Source organism: Marmota marmota, unplaced genomic scaffold (assembly GCF_001458135.2).
Source record: "Marmota marmota marmota unplaced genomic scaffold, marMar, whole genome shotgun sequence".
Taxonomy (NCBI): domain Eukaryota; kingdom Metazoa; phylum Chordata; class Mammalia; order Rodentia; family Sciuridae; genus Marmota; species Marmota marmota.
In genome coordinates this window covers 9,304,107-9,320,452 of record NW_026000019.1, presented here as the reverse complement: position 1 = coordinate 9,320,452, position 16,346 = coordinate 9,304,107, and the positions used below count along the sequence as shown (strand labels likewise).

The 16,346-nt window shown below is 33.3% G+C and overlaps 1 protein-coding gene across 3 annotated transcripts in view; it reads left to right on the top strand.

The window, feature by feature from the left end:
- Positions 1 to 16,346, top strand: part of Swt1 (SWT1 RNA endoribonuclease homolog) — a 79,741-nt gene that overhangs the window by 29,925 nt on the left and 33,470 nt on the right. For all 3 annotated transcript variants that reach the window (XR_007349958.1, XM_048809835.1, XM_015491698.2), the window contains exons 9-13: positions 1,258 to 1,403; positions 3,019 to 3,182; positions 4,589 to 4,727; positions 9,541 to 9,689; positions 15,385 to 15,572. Coding sequence is in view for 2 of the 3 variants with exons in the window: in XM_048809835.1 (XP_048665792.1) it covers positions 1,258 to 1,403; positions 3,019 to 3,182; positions 4,589 to 4,727; positions 9,541 to 9,689; positions 15,385 to 15,572 (786 nt within the window). In the remaining variant the exon portion in view is untranslated. The remainder of the gene's footprint in view (positions 1 to 1,257; positions 1,404 to 3,018; positions 3,183 to 4,588; positions 4,728 to 9,540; positions 9,690 to 15,384; positions 15,573 to 16,346) is intronic.

Genomic DNA, 16,346 nt, shown 5'->3' with positions numbered 1-16,346 from the left:
GGTTTTTTTTTTTTTTTTTTTTTTTTATCCTGGTCAGATTATATGCGGATTTGGGGGCTTACTTGCTCTCTGATTTCCTTTATTCTGTTTCCTCCTTAACTTTCTAGATGTTCTAGTCATTTGTACACATGGTTCTCTGATATTTCCAGTCACTGAGGCTGTGGCTTTCTGTTGTCATATGCCATAGTGAATGGAAGAGTGCCTTAAGCAAAAAAGAGAGCACTGTATAACTTCCCTAATGTAGCCTGTATCTTGAATTTAAACTCTCCTTAGGTTCCTTCCACATGTTACTTACTTTCTAGTGCCTTCAGGTGGTTAGTTTTTTTTCCTCATTTTTTTGTTCAGATTTTGTAATTTTTTATGCAGTGGGAAGGTTAGTCTGACCAAGCTACTCTGCAGTAATAGCAGCTGGAAACCTCCTGGGCTCCAGAGTAACAATTTAACCAATGATGTTGCTTCCCCATTGAGGCCCTTTTATATTTTTTCATTATTATTGTCCTAGCCTTTCTCTGTAACCTCATAAACTGGTCTCATGCTGTGTTCTAATCACACTGACTTCCTTGAGCAAACAGCAGATTCACGTTACTTGTTTTATGCTCATTCTGAGTAAGTTTGCAATTGTCTGCTCTGTGTAAATTATTTCTCCTACTATGGTTGTTAATGTTTATTTCTCTTTCGATGAACATATACCTGTGTTCAAATTTGATTCCCACATACTGTATATGATCCTGGACAAGTTACTTAACACCTTTATATCTGTGTTTCTTTTAAAACATCAAATTCTTTTTTAAAAAATGGTGGGGACTGGGGATGTGACTCAAGAGGTAGCGCGCTCACCTAGCATGCATGAGGCACTGGGTTCGATTCTCAGCACCACATAAAAATAAAATAAAGATATCGTGTCCACCTAAAACTAAAAAATAAATATTAAAAAAAAATGGTGATAAAATTGGTACCACTTCCTCAGAGGTTTGTTGTAAGGATTCAGTAAATATAAATATATCTAAATATCACTTAGAATGGTACCTGTGCCTGGGAAGCACTTTAGTAAATAATTATTATTCTCCAAAAAAATTTAATGATATGACTCTACTATGTAAAAATTTCTTTATCATCTCTATTTATAGAGAAATTATTATTCTCTGTTAATACATGTACTGAGATTTACCAGCCTATGAGTAGATCTCATGTATTTTTGAATTGCCATATGATTTGTCTTATAAAACAATATTTTTCCCCTTCTAACATCAACCTCAGCGATGATAGAAATTTAAGAAACAAAGGCCTAATAAGCGGTGTGAAGTCACTCAGTAAAGAAGAATTGAGTGGAGAGCTGTGTAACTTATCTCTGAACACAGATGTGTGTCATCAGCCTTGTGTTTCTAAGCAACGATTGAAAGCAGGTAATATTTTTATTGTGAATAACTGGAAATATATCTTTTATGTTCTAAAATTAGTAATAATATTTCAAGTTTTAATCTTGTACTTTTAAAATGACATTAGATTTGGAATACTTGCTGGCATTTAAATCCTACAAGTAAATGAAAATTATAATACTAATACAAAAAATATCATAAACATGACATTCTGTGTATACTTTTACAGATTAATTTGATTTTAACCATATACTCGCATATAGTTTTACGTATTTATTTAAAATTTTTTTAAACATTTTTTTTTTTAGTTGTAGGTAAACACAATACCTTTATTTTAGTTTTGTGTGGTGCCGAGGCTCGAACCCAATGCCTTACACATGCTAGGCAAGTGCTCTACCTCAGAGCTACAACCTCAGCTCTACATATTTATAATTAATGTGTGCATGCTCATTTGTACCTTGCAAAATATGCCTTTTAAATTAGTAGTAGCTAATAAGAAATAATCATTTCAAGTGGGGAGACTAGTTTCTTTTTAAAATTAGCTTCATATTTATAACTTCCTATTAATGCAGTAAAAACCTCAGCTAGTAATAATTGAGAAACTTTTAAGACTCTAATAAGACTTTTTCTAAAATTTTAAACTAATAAAAAAGAAAAGTAAAAGCAATACTGTTGTCTTACCTTTCTTTAACCAGAATAATTTCTTCTGTGGCTTGATAATTGATAGAATATTATATTAAATGACATCATGTATAAATATATCCCACTTTTTCCCTCTGTGGAAAAGTAATTATTGAGGTCTTTACTAGATTGTACTTTTTATATATAAATGCACAAATATTTATACTTATACTACCTATTTGCCCTTTTTTGTGAATAGCACACATTGTCATAATATTAAAAAAAAGGCATTGGGGGGAATAACAGGATATTCTAGTTTATGGTTTTTCAGGGATCATGTGCTTTTGGTTTGCCCATTATTTTAGTGTCATTTTAAATTCTTAGTTTTTATTTGTAGAGATAAACCACTTAAAGATCTTTTTAAAGGGGAGGGCATGAAAATGCTTAAACCAGAAATTTTAGTCCTTTCAGAATAATTTATTGATGTGAGCTGAGTTTAAAAATGTGTACTATTTTGGAAGAAAACTTGCTTCGTTGCAGTTTTTAGTTTTCTTTCTTTTTTAGTTGAAGATGGACACAATACCTTTATTTTATGTGGTGTTCAGGCTTAAACCCCGTGCCTCACATCTGCTAGGCAAGCACTCTACCGCTGAGCCCCAGCCCCAGCTCCAGTTTTTAGTTTTCTATTGTAAATAAATTCAAGGCTCTCTTGTAACTCTCCTTTGTTTTGAAAATAATAATATTAATTGTAGTTAAAAATCACATTTTTTTTTTTACATTTCCATTGGAGTAAAAATATTTAGTTCCCTTTTTTAAAAAGATAAAACATTGGCCAAAATAGTATATTTATGTTGCATCTAAAATGACTATAGTAGAAATGCATGTTTCTAAGTTAAGTATTTCTAGGTAATTCAAATACTAATTACATATGAATTGTTTATTATTTATGACCAAATACTACTTATTTATAATATTTACTTTTAGTGCCCTAAGTAAAGCCTGTTAACTATTTGTTTTAAAGAAGCAACACCAGTAGAAGAGAGCTCTGATGAAAAGTCTACAAATTCAGGACTGTCCATTCTACTTGAACGCATAATATCTGATCTTGAAAAATCTCTTGGAACAGCTTTATCTTCAATATTAGAAACAGAAATGAAAATTGCTTTTGGAAACCTTTGGATGGAGGTGATTAGTTCAACTCTATTAATTGAAAATTTCTTTTTTTATTATTGAAGATTTGTTATTTTAAGAGATAACTATATCACATCAATCTTTTTCTCCATGCTTTTGAAAAAACTTTGATGGTTAAATGATATATGTTTTAAGGTTTGGGAATACATATTGTCATTTCTTTTTATCAGTCAACATGTATCTATGGCACATATATTGTGTGTCAGACACACTGCCCCATGGAGCTTAAATTGAATCCAGAAAAACTTTACTCTTTAATTTCTTTTGAATCAAAATGTCTGATATAAGGAATCATGTCAGATATTTTTCATTAAAAAAGTGTATTTTTGGCTTATGCCATGTAAACATGAATATCAGAGTACAAATTTATCTCATTAAGACATTTTGAATTTTCTTCCTTTTTTTTTTTTTTTTTTGTGTGTGTGTGGTGCTGGGGATTGAACCCATGGCCTTGTGCATGAGAGGCAAGCACTCTACCAACTGAGCTATCTATATCAGCAGCCTTAAATTTTCTTTAGGTTAATATTTTTCCTTCAATTCAACACAACACCTAATTTAGCAATTGTGATCAGTTTAATCTTTGTTTGATTTTTCACATTTATAGCTACCAGAAACATTATAGCCCATTAATTGTAGCTTGCATCTTGATCCAGCTTTTCAGTGAAATTCTAATATCTTCCATTCTGATATCTTTGCTACTTAATGTAATAAATAATGTAATAATCAAATGGTGAACCAAGAGGATGAAGAATGATAAGATTCTAGGAGGGTTGATTTAAGTTGGATATTTCATCGTAGAAATACGAATGACTTAAGACAAGGAGCTGTGACTTCTTTTTTTTTTCCTTTTTGTAGTTGTAGATGGACAGCATGCCTTTATATAAATTGTTTATTTTTATGCGGTGCTAAGGATCGAACTCAATGCCTCACACATGCCAGGCAAGTGCTCTGCCACTGAGCTACAGCCCCAGCACCACAGCTGTGCCTTCTTATCGAACTAAATGATCAATTATTCTCTTTGACATCTTTTTTCTACATAAAATTTTTCCCCCAGTTCTATAAAACAATTAGATTGATTTCTTCATTGAAATGATTATATTGAAAAGTAGATTGAGGGATCTTAACGGATTAAAACTATGTTTCCTCTCTGATTGGAACTAGGCTTTCTTTTTGGACTCATGGTTCCAGAGACCACAAATATTAATAGTAATATGAATTAAATAGTGTAATGGAATTATTTTAAGATGATTAGTTTTTAATAAAATATCTTTTAATTTAAAAAGAATTCAACTAATTGTATTTTCCCCTAAAGTATTTGTAGGAATTCCTAAATAGATGTGTTTGAATAATTGGAATAATCAATAAATTCATAGATGTTAATCTTCTTAAATACTTTTTAGATGCTGTACTTGAAACCACCATGGACTCTAATACACTTATTACAGTGCTTTAAAAAACATTGGTTGGCTGTGTTTGGATTAGTTATGGAAAAGAACTTGCTTTTAACTGTTGAGAGCCTATATGAAAATCTCTGTAGAGGTATGGATCTTTTTTTCCAATATTACATTAAAGTATTAATTCAAATCAGCAGATATATTCCATGAGATGTAAAGATGAATTAAAGAAGTTTGTGGATTAGCTCCTAAAAGAGTTCATTCTTAATTTCTTTATTTTTATTTGAGGGTCTCACTAAGTTGCTGAGGCTGGCCTTAAACTTGGGATCCTTTTGCTTCAGCCTTCTGAGTGGCTAGATGCTTTAGACAGTTTTCCATTGCTCTGACTAAAAGACTTGATAAGAACAACCAAGAGGAGGAAAAGTTTATTTTGGCTTATTTTTTCAGGGGTTCAGTTCATGGTCAACAGAGTCCATAGCTCTGGGTCTAAGGTGAGCCGAGCATCATTCATTGAGCGAAGGGCGAGAAGGAGGAAAATAGCTCAGGACATGACATGCAGGAAGCAGAGAAAGAGCTCTGCTCATCTGGGACAAAATATACCCCAAAGGCACACCCTCAGTAACCTACCTCCACCAGCCATACCCTACCTATCTACAGTTACCACCCAGTTAGTTCCTGTCAGTGATTTAATTCACTGATATGGTCACAAATAATAATCTGATTACTTCACCTGTGAGCATTGTTGCATTGTCTCACACATGAGCTTTTGCCAGACATCACATATCCAAAACAACACTGGGATTACAGGTGTATGCTACCACATTCATGGCTGTATTTCCAATTTCTAAAGGGAGTTTGCAGCATTGTTGATGTTCTTAGATATTGTGAATATATAATATTTTTTTGTACTGGGAATTGAACCCATGGCCTCCTGCATAGTAGGCAAGCTCTGTACTACTGAACTACATCTCCAGCCTGTGAATGTATGATTTTTAATGTGTTCAGTTTGAAAGCTTTTAAAACTGTATTTATAGTCTGTTCAGTTATACAAGTAGAATTAATTATAGTTTTTTTTTTTTTTTTTTCATTTCTCACCATGTTAGACACAAACTTTGAATCCATTCTTATATTGTATGTATCAAGGATCTAAACCATATGAAGAAGGAATAGGAAATCTTTTTATTTATTTATTTTTATTGGTTGTTCAAAACATTACAAAGCTCTTGACATATCATATTAGGAAATCTTTAGTTTTGGAACATAGCGAATTTTAGAACTGGAAGAGATGACAGTGAATCGCTGAGTTGGTGGTTTTTAAACCATGCTAAATAGAACTTTCGATTTCTAGGCATACCTCTGCTGCCACCTGTAGGTAGGGGGTGGCAAGAAAGGTGAGGGGAGCCTGGTAGGTAGGTGCTGCATTTGGACTTTAACCCCAACATTAGCCAGAGCAGCCTTTTTTGTTGTTGTTTTCTGAATCTGTTCAATTCCGTGTAGCAGTTGAAAAAGAGTTTTTCTGTTATGAAGAAAAAAAATATGAAAAGTGCTGATCTGATTTTATTAAAGCTTATGTTTTATGATCAAGGAAATTAGCTGAGATGGGAAAGTAACTTGTCCAAAGCCAAAGAGCTAGATTTGTCTTTCTATACCTTTAAAAGGTAAAGTATGATCATTATTACAGGTTCAGATGGTTCTTAGCTTTTTTTTTTTAGAGAGACAGAGAGAGAGAGAAAATTTTTTAATATTTGTTTTTCAGTTCTCGGCGGACACATCTTTGTTCGTATGTGGTGCTGAGGATCGAACTCAGGCCGCACGCATGCCAGGCGAGCACGCTACCGCTTGAGCCACATCCCCAGCCCCTAAGTTCTTAATTTTTTTGAAACTCCTCACATGATCTGTTCTGTTTATTGTTTTATGTATTAGCTATATTCAGTCTACTTCTAAAAACCAACTGTGGTGTCTTATAATAACTTGACTACAAGAGGATTATTAAGTTAGGCTTAAAAGCACAAAAAACAGCCAGGCATGGTAGTTCATGCTGGTAATCCCAGCAGCTTGGGAGACTGAGGCAGGATCGTGAGTTCAAAGCCAACCTCAGCAACAGCAAGGCGCTAAGCAACTCAGTTTATTTATTTATCTAAATAAAATACAAAATATGGCTGGGGATGTGGCTCAGTGGTCTAGTGCCCATGAGTTCAATCCCTGCTACCATAAAAAGAAAGAAAAAAAAAAAAAAAAAGCATAAAAACCATGTAATGAAGAATAAGATTAATTTACCATATTTACTAAAGAAACATGCACAGTTATTGGAACACTTTGGCATATATTTTTAACAATAAGCTTCCTAGAGGCTATGATACCCGCTCCTTGCAAAAAAGGCATATTCTAGGTAGTTATACCTCTTTCTCTGTCTCTCCTCTCTAGTGTAAGCTCTTTGAAAGTATTTTATAGTGTTCAAAATTCCTTCTAGGATATTTAAAACACCTGATGTATCTTATCCATGGCAGCTATTGAATGAATATCTGCTGTTAGATGTTACCAATTTTTTAACAAAAGACTTTTGTGGCATTTCCTTTAAGTATAGATGTTATTTATTAGGGCTATTATTTTATAAGGGACATGGAACAACCTTAGTTGGACATGTCTTCAGAGCAGTTTTGCTAAACGTGTGGAAACGTTTTTCATATAGGGATATAATTTAGTCTTTTAAAAGGGAGTAAAGTGTGCATTTTATAGAAAGGTTAGTTTTAAAATGGGTATCTAGTTGCTATCTTCCATTTTCTAGGGGTGGGGCTGGGGATATGGCTCAGTTGGTAGAGTGCTTGCCTCGCATGCACCAGGCCCTGGGTTCTGATCCCCAGCACCACAAAAACAAACAAACAAACAAACATTTTCTAGGGGTGGGCCTTGTTCTGCTCTTTCATGCACCTGAGAGATGATAGGTAACAGCTCTAAATGGTAATAGGGAAGGAAGTGAAAAGGAAGGGACTACCTCCTGCTTAAAAATTATTTTTGCATTCTTTGTGTGCATAGTTTATTGGTCCTTGATCTAGAAGAATCTGAAGCCTATTTTTAGTGACTTTTGAAGAATACATAGTGGGATTATAAAAATACTTACTATTTTAAAATAACTTGTAATTAGAAAAAAAATCTCAATTTATAATTTTGTTTATCTTTTAGTAGTATCTTTAGCTGTTGAATTACATAGATGTGTCTAAAATTTTGTGGAAAGTGACTAATAATTTTTATCAGCTTTGTTATCCAGATTAATTTTACTCTGAATAATTATTGACCCATATAAGTCTTAAACTATTTCATCCATATTGATTTTTGTATTGTATCTTTGTTCTCAGTTTATCATTGTTATTCCCTTTTCCCCATAATCTTTGTAAACAAATTTTGTAAGATAGGAATTATTAATTCAAGGACTTAAGCTCTACTAAACATGGACTACATTGGAGAAGCACCCTTAAAAGAATCTGGGTGCAGTGGCGCACACTTATAATCCCATGGGTCAGGAGGCCGAGGCAAGAGCATTTCAAGTTTAATTCTGTCCCAAAATAAAAAATAAAAGGAGCTGGAGATGTAGCTCAGTGGTAGAGTGCTCCTAGTTTCAATCTCCAGTACTACACACACATACACACACATGAAAAGAAAAGGGAGGATAAAAAGCTATGCCCAAATATGTCTTTCTCAGGATGGGGTTGTGGCTCAGTGGTAGAACTCTTGCCTAGCACCTGTGAGGCACTGGGTTTGATCTTCAGCACCACATTAAAAAAAAAATAATAATAATAATAAAATAAAGTTATTAAAAATGTACTTTTAAAACTTAATTTGATTTTTCATAATTTCAAAAGCAACTTCTTGTTGTGTAAGTAATAAAGAGGAATATTTTTAACTCCTATTGCCAATGAAAAATCATGTTGTGAATATCAAATTGTGAACATTAAAACAAAAACAAAACAAACACATTGTAGCATGGTTATTTTGCTTTTGAAAACTGTTAGATTGTATTATGCCTTAATAATGGAAAAAAATTTCTTTTTTTTGAGTTTTGTGACAATAGCAATTTACTTAATTTTATTGTTCATAACTTTATTTTTAATTTTCATTCATGGCTGTACTAGGGATTGAATGCAGAGGCAGTCTACCACTGAGCTACATCCCCACACTTTTTTATTTATTTTAAGAGAGGTTCGTGCTAAGTTGCTAAGACTGGCCTCCAACTTGTGGTCTTTCTGCCTCAGCCTCTTGAGTTGCTGGGATTGCAAGTGTGTGCCATCATGTTGGCTAGTTTGAGAGTTAATGTAAGCAGTTGTAACTCCTTAAAAGAAAATTGTTGTACTTTAAATTACTATTTGTAGACTACCTTACTTTAATTTACAGGAAAAAAACTGTTTGCTTCTTTTGCTTCTCGCTGATATCCAAATTTTAATTTTCTGCTGATATTTTGGTGTACACACCAAAATATAACACATTTTCAATACATTTAGTATGAAGTTTCTTATTTTGAAGGTAAATCACTACATAATTAATTGATCATGACAGGGACCACATGTAATTTACATGTTTGCCATTAAGATGGGACTCCCCTTTTCCCTTCATAATAATTTCAATGTGAAATGGCTTCAGTTTTGAAAATCTGTGGTTTAACTTGTTCAGTGATTGTTTCTTTTCTCTGAAAATGTAATGTTCTTTTATTTGACTTTGACTTTGAAGTTGGACCATGTTGAGGGAACTCCTGGAATCTGAATACAGAACACCAGTCAACTTGAAGGACTTTGTGTATAAACATTTAATTGTTGCTTTTTATATAAGAGGGATGGATTAGGAGTGGTATATAGATATAAATGTATACTCTTCTTAAATTTCAAAGTAGTATTAGCATAATGTCCAGAGTCATTTTGTGTTGTATACTCACTCTTACATGGTTTTCTTTCTTAAATTTCTCTTACCAGCTAATAAGGCAGTGGATTTTACAACAGTGAAATTCCTGCTTCAGGATTCTAAAAGTTTGTTACAGGCTTTCAGTACAAGGTCAAATTATGATGGTATTCTTCCACAGGCCTTTGCTGAAGTGAACAAACTGCTCCAAACATGTACAGAGGTAAGATAGCTTGGGAATGCCATTTAAAGTAGCTGGTCATGTGTTCTAAAAATGTGTTTAGCAGACAACAGTAGTTACAGGATAATTTAATTCTAACTAAGGTTGACATACTAAAGCCATTAAATAAATATTAAGTAAATTGAATTGGGTATAAGCAACTCTTATCATTAGTTTTGAAATGCACATCCTTTTACTGAAGAAGTGTCACGTGTCACATCAGTTGCTGGTATTTTATAGTAACTCATTTATGGATAGAAGAAAGCTATTGCGCTATTTATTTCCAGTGCCCTAAGCCAGTGACTCTCACATGCATTAAAAACCAATAGGAGATGTTTTTGAACATGCAGATGCTAAGAATCTATTAAGTTTTATATAGCAAGGTTTTGCCAGTGATGTCCAGTTCTATTCTTTTTTTATTTTTTATTGAGAAATAATTGCAAAATTAAGAAAAAGTTGCAAGTGTGATACAAAAATATTCCTGAATAAATTCTTTAGCCTGAGTCCCCAAATGTTAACATTTTATTACATTTGCTCTGTTGTTTTCTCTGTCAATCTACATATCTACCCATATGGTTTCTCCAAACTGTATTATATTGATCATTTGTTGAAGATATGATGCCCCTTTACCTTGAAATATTTCTATGTGCAATTACTTAAAAACAAAAAAAGAATCTTATGTGTTACAGGCTAATAAATCAGGAAATTAACATTGATAAATACAGTTGTCTAATCTGCAGACCTTATTCAAACTTCACCAATTAACCTATGAATTTGTGTGTGTGTGTGTTTTTCTGGGGATTAAACTCAGGACCTCATACATGTCAGGCAACTGCTATACTACTCAGCCACATGAATTTTTTTAAACAAGTGATTTTTTTTAAAACATTTGATTCTTTTGCAGTTACCCTCCTACTGATACTGTTTTATGATATTTAAACTTAACTATGTAAGTTTTGTCCCAAGTAATACCTTATTTCTTCAGTCTTCTAATTTCAAATTAGAAAACCCAGGGAGTTATATTATGTGTCAGAAACAGCTTATAAAACCCCAGTGTCATAACTACTAGGGGATATATTAATGGAACTTTTATCTACTATATATTATAGAATATGTATATATTAAAATGTAATATCTATGTACTTAACATGTAATATATATCTTCTATAAGAATATTACCTTTTATAATTATATATTATGTAGCATATAAGTTGAACTTTATATTACATAAAATATATACAAAATATCATGTTCTCCTTTTTCACTGCAGAACTGAATTGGGTGGGTTTATCTCACTGATTTTTTTTTTTCTTTTTTGAGGGGGTACCAGGGATTGAAGTAGAGGTACTCAACCACTGAGCCACATCCCCAGCCCTATTTTGTATTTTATTTAGAGACAGGGTCTCACTTAGTTGCTTAGCACCTCCCAATTGACAAAGCTGGCTTTGAACTCGTGATCCTCCTATCTCGGCCTCCCGAGCCACTGGGATTACAGGCATGCGCCGCCAGTTCTGGCTATCACATTGATTTTTCATGGTCAGATACGCCCACTACCTATGAAATAATTGTAGGATTAGATGACACTAATCTTAGTTGCTGAGAAAAAAGAATTTACTTGCTATTTAATAAAATAACTCAAGGAGTAAAAGAAGCATCTTTTTAAAAATACATATTAACTAATAGGAAATATGTGATCATTTTTGAGGAAAGAATTAAGGGACGTATTAAGAGATGCATCAGATTTGATAAATTTTTAGTAATGTCTCAGTAACTTCAGAAACAGTAGATTACTTCCAAAGATAGAATAGCTCAATATAGTAATGATTAAAAAAAAAAAAATTCCACCTCCTAATTTATCAAGTGTAGAAATTTTTTTAAAATGTTCTTTTGGTTTAATATAACGAAAACATTGGTAGTTTTTAATTTTTTTTATGGTTTGTTTGACTTTTTAAACCATTAGGGAAGAACAGACTTGGGAATTTAAGGGGTCACATCTTGATTGTTGTACTTGGATTGTATCAGGAAAGATATCTCTTCCCATCACAAAATTGAGTCATAAATCATGTTTTTAGTGAAACAAATGCAGTGATACTAAGAAGCTTAGTTTTTTTAAAAAATATTTTTCAGTTGTAGATGAACACACAGTATCTTTATTTATTTTTATGTGGTGCCGAGAATCGAACCCAGTGCCTCACACATGCAAGGCAAGTGCTTTACCACTGAGCTACAGCCCCAGCCCCTTAGTTGGTTTTGAATTAGAGAATAAAACAAAATATTAGGGTTGATTGAGATGAAAATAATGTTCTCAAAGTTTCAAACTCTTATCAGTTGGAAGCCTGGAGAATGGGAAGTACCATCAAAATGTGATATTAAAATTTATTGTCAGTTATAATTGCATGCCTGCTGTCTATACGTTGCCCAGTGGATATGTAAAACTATTAAATTGTTGTACCATAAGTTATTCATTCTTGAATTTTCAGTTTCTACATTAGCAGAATTCATGAAGGTGATTAGTGAAGAATCTAGGTGACACCCTCATTATTTCCTTTCTTAACACTTGACATTAGTGCAATTGCTTGAAACTGTTTGTTGTTTCCAGGATTAGAGCTTTAAAGTGTTGTTCCTAAAGCTTGGCCTGGTGGTGCATGCCTTTAATCTTAATGACTGTAGAGCTTAAGGTAGGAGGATCACATATTTGAGGCCAGCCTCAGCAGTTTAGCAAGATCTTGTCTCAAAATAAAATATTAAAAGAGCTGAGGATATAGCTCAGTGATGAAGTGTCCCTGGGTTCAGTCCTCAGTACCAAAAAGTAAAGTGTTGTTTCTTTATTTTCATGTCAGAAAGAATTCACTATCTAAGTAAGCCCAGGAACATTGTGACTTAGCTTATTCTTTAAAATTCACGTTCAGGCCGAGCATAAAGGTGCATGCCTGTAACCACAGTGGCTTGGGAGGCTGAGGCAGGAGGATTGTGAATTCAAGGTCAGCCTCAACAAACTTAGTGAGGTCTAAGCAATTTAGCGAGAACTTATCTCTGAACTAAAAAAAATAAAAAAGGTTCAATTCCTGGCCCGTCCCCTCCAAAAAAAAAAAAGAAAGAAAGAAAATATGTGTTCGGTAGGAGTTGTTTTGTAGAATGCATCAGATGTGTTAAATTTTTAGTCATGTCTCAGTAACTTCAGCAACAGTAGAATACTTCCAAAGATAGGATAGCTCAATATAGTAATGGTTAAAAAAAAAGAGAGAGAGAATTCCACCTTCTAATTTATCAAGTGTAGAATTTTTTTAAAAAAAATAGAAATATCCATATTTGTTTGCTTGAAAGGCTTCTGAGAAACGTAATAGTTTAATGGACTAACATCATTTCCAGATTTTTATGTAAATGAAGTGAAACTAGGAAAAGGATATGCACATACTCGTGCACACACATTTATTCTACAAGTCTCTTACCACCAAAAAAATAATACTTATTTTATCAGCCTTTGAAATCTTCCTTTTTTCAACATGGAAACTTAACCTTGGAAAATAGAGTAATTTTATTGAAGTTCATAAAGCAGGTTATAGTAGAACAGAAATCAAAAACCAATTTTTAAATCAAAATTTTTTTCTCATTCTCTTGGCTTTTTAAAAAAATTTTTCTCCTCTCCTCCCCTCGCTGAGAATTGAATCCAGGGCCTCTTGTCCTTGGCCATGTTATTTGCTGTGCTGTCTCCTTTCTGAAACCTCTCTATTTACCTTGGCTTCTGTTGCTATTGTATATATGTGATTCCTCCCGTATTTATGCTTGCTAGTTCTCATTTTTCCCCTTCATTTTTCCTATTGATTACCTTCTGTTTTTGCAATATTATATCTCAATAATTTCATCTACTTCTGAGTCTTCATGAGAATGATTCTCAACTATGTTTTAAGTCTCAGATCATATATAATTATCTGTTAGACATCTTTTATTTTCTGTTGTTGTTTTGTTTTGTGGTGCTGGGGATTAAACCCAGGGCCCTGTGCATGTTAGGCAAATGCTCTACTGTTGAGCAATATCCCCAGCCTCAAGCAGACACTCTTCTTCTCCTTTTTTTTTGTTTAAATTTTTAACAAATACACTTTTTAGTTGCAGATGGACATAATATCTTTATTTATTTTTATGTGGTGCTGAAGATCTAACCCAGTACCTCACACATGCCAGGCAAGTGCTTTACCACTGAGCCCCAGCCCCAGCCCCACCAGATACTCTTCTTGACTTTACTATAGGAGCCCACCTAGTTTGAAAACATGAACAAATATACATTAAACGGTTTCTTGCTTTCCCATTATAATATATGGTATGTTCATTATATTTCCCCTTATCAGCAGTGCATAGTTTAATGTACTATTTAAAATTGCAATGAATGAGGCACATTAAAGTAGCATTTCTATCAATTGCATTATATGCATCTTAGATGTGTTGCTTGAAAGTACTTTTGTTTGAATTTTACATTGAATAAAACTATTATTACATTCTTCCAGAGAAGTATTCAAGAAGGTTCCGGGCTGAGGTTGTGGCTCAGCGGTAGAGCACTCGCCTAGCACGTTCGAGGCCCTGGGTTCAATCCTCAGCACCACATAAAATAAATGAATAAATAAATAAAATAAAGATGATATTGTATCCAACTAAAAAAATAAATATTAAAAAAAAAGAAAGTTCCAGCTACTTAAAGTGCATATGTGCATGCACGCACACTTTTCTAAATGTATGGCCATCCTAAATTTCTATTATTGATACTATTATTCTTTTAAACATGTAGGTTAAAAAAAAAAAAAAATCTTAGGGTCTCCCTCACTCCCTGAATCTAGCTTTTGGCCTAATCTTTTAAAATATTTCTTGCACATATGTAGTTTTTCCATTCTACTGCCTATACATAATTGAAATTACCATAATTGAATCATTCAGTGGTGTCCTAACTAATATTCTTTTTTTTTTGTACTGGGGATTGAATCCAGGGATTCCTAGCCACATCCCCCATCCCTTTTTTATATTTTATTTAGAGACAGTGTCTTGCTGAGTTGCTCAGGGCCTCGCTAAGTTACTAAGGTTGGCTTTGAATTTGGGATCCTCTTGCCTCAGTCTTCCAAGCCATTGGGATACAGGCGTTCATCACCATACCTGGCCTAATCAGTATTCTTGTCTACATCTTCTTTGTTCAGTATGTATTACAATACAGCTCTGAATATATCACTGCCAATTTTAGAAACATTTAGTGGTGGTTCACCATTCCTCAGAGGTAGATGACATCTTAATTTTTGTTTTACAGTCTTTTGCAGCTTTTTCTAGTTCTCCCCCTCCAACCCCTATTCCATGATTGTAAGGTGCTTGGAGCTTGATTCCACCTATTTATTTTTGTGTCCTTTATCTAGTTCAATAGCATGTGTAAAAGTATTGAAACAGCATTCTTAAACTGACATTAGAATGTTAGCTAAGAAAGATCACCATGATAAATACAATGGTAATATCCTTTAAAAGGAAAAGGAAAATTTGCTTTCTAACTTTGATAAATTTCTGGGAACATTCTGTACATAATAAAAGAAAAAGAATAGCCAGCATTTTCCAGAAAGCTAGTACGTTTGTAAGCACAATTGTCATTCTGTTTTGTTTCGTTTTGTTTTGTTTTTTTTTTCCTTTACTAGTGAAGGACTAGCTACATTTTATGAAATTCTTATTTCCCCAGGTCAAAACAAAACGGTCGCCAAATTCTTCAGAAAATGCAGTGAGTAAAAAACAGGAAGATAGTTCTTCGATGAAGTCTCATAACCAAGAAATCACTGTTTTCTCCAGTTCTCCTCTTCCCCAACCCAATAGGCATCAAGAAATATGGTCTATCCTAGAGAATCTTTGGATTACAATATATCAAAACAGGTACTAAATTTCCAAGAATTTTTAAATTCTAGAGTTGTAAACTTGCTTTTTCTAGATTTTTCAATTATTATTATTGTTCATTGAATAGTTAGAATTTGGGTTTTGAGTTTAATGTACTAGATTGCCTTTTGTCAAATAGATTTGTGACAAATAGTGAACTTCGGGGCTGGGGTTGTGGCTTAGCGGTAGAGCGCTCCCCTTGTACGTGCGAGACCCTGGGTTTGATCCTCAGCACCACATACAAATAAATGAATATAATAAAGGTATAAAAAAAGAAAAAAAATCTTAAAAAAAACAGATAGTGAACTTCAGTGGGATATGTATATCAGAATTACCTAAAGACTTTAAAATGTGTGTGTGGGTGTGTGTGTGTATGCTGAAGCTGTATCCTTTGAAATTTTGATTCAGTAGGACTGAAGTGAAACTGAGCGTGCATTAAAAGAAAAACACTATGGGACTGGGGTTATGGCTCAGCAGTAAAGCGCTCGCCCTACACGTGTAAGGCTCTGGGTTCGATCCTCAGCACCACATAAAAAATAAATAAATAAAATAAAGTTTTTTTAAAAATAGAGGAATAATTTATTTAAAAAAAAAAAAAAAACACTAGGTGATTCAGACCTAAAACCTTGATGAGAAGCATAGCTTTGTGTGTGTGTGTGTGTGTGTGTGTGTGTTGTATGAATGTCAAAACTAGTGAAGACTCACCTAGATTGGCTAAACAAGTAAATTTAAAAGTAAAATAAAATAGTGAATTTTATGTTGTGTGTATTTTAC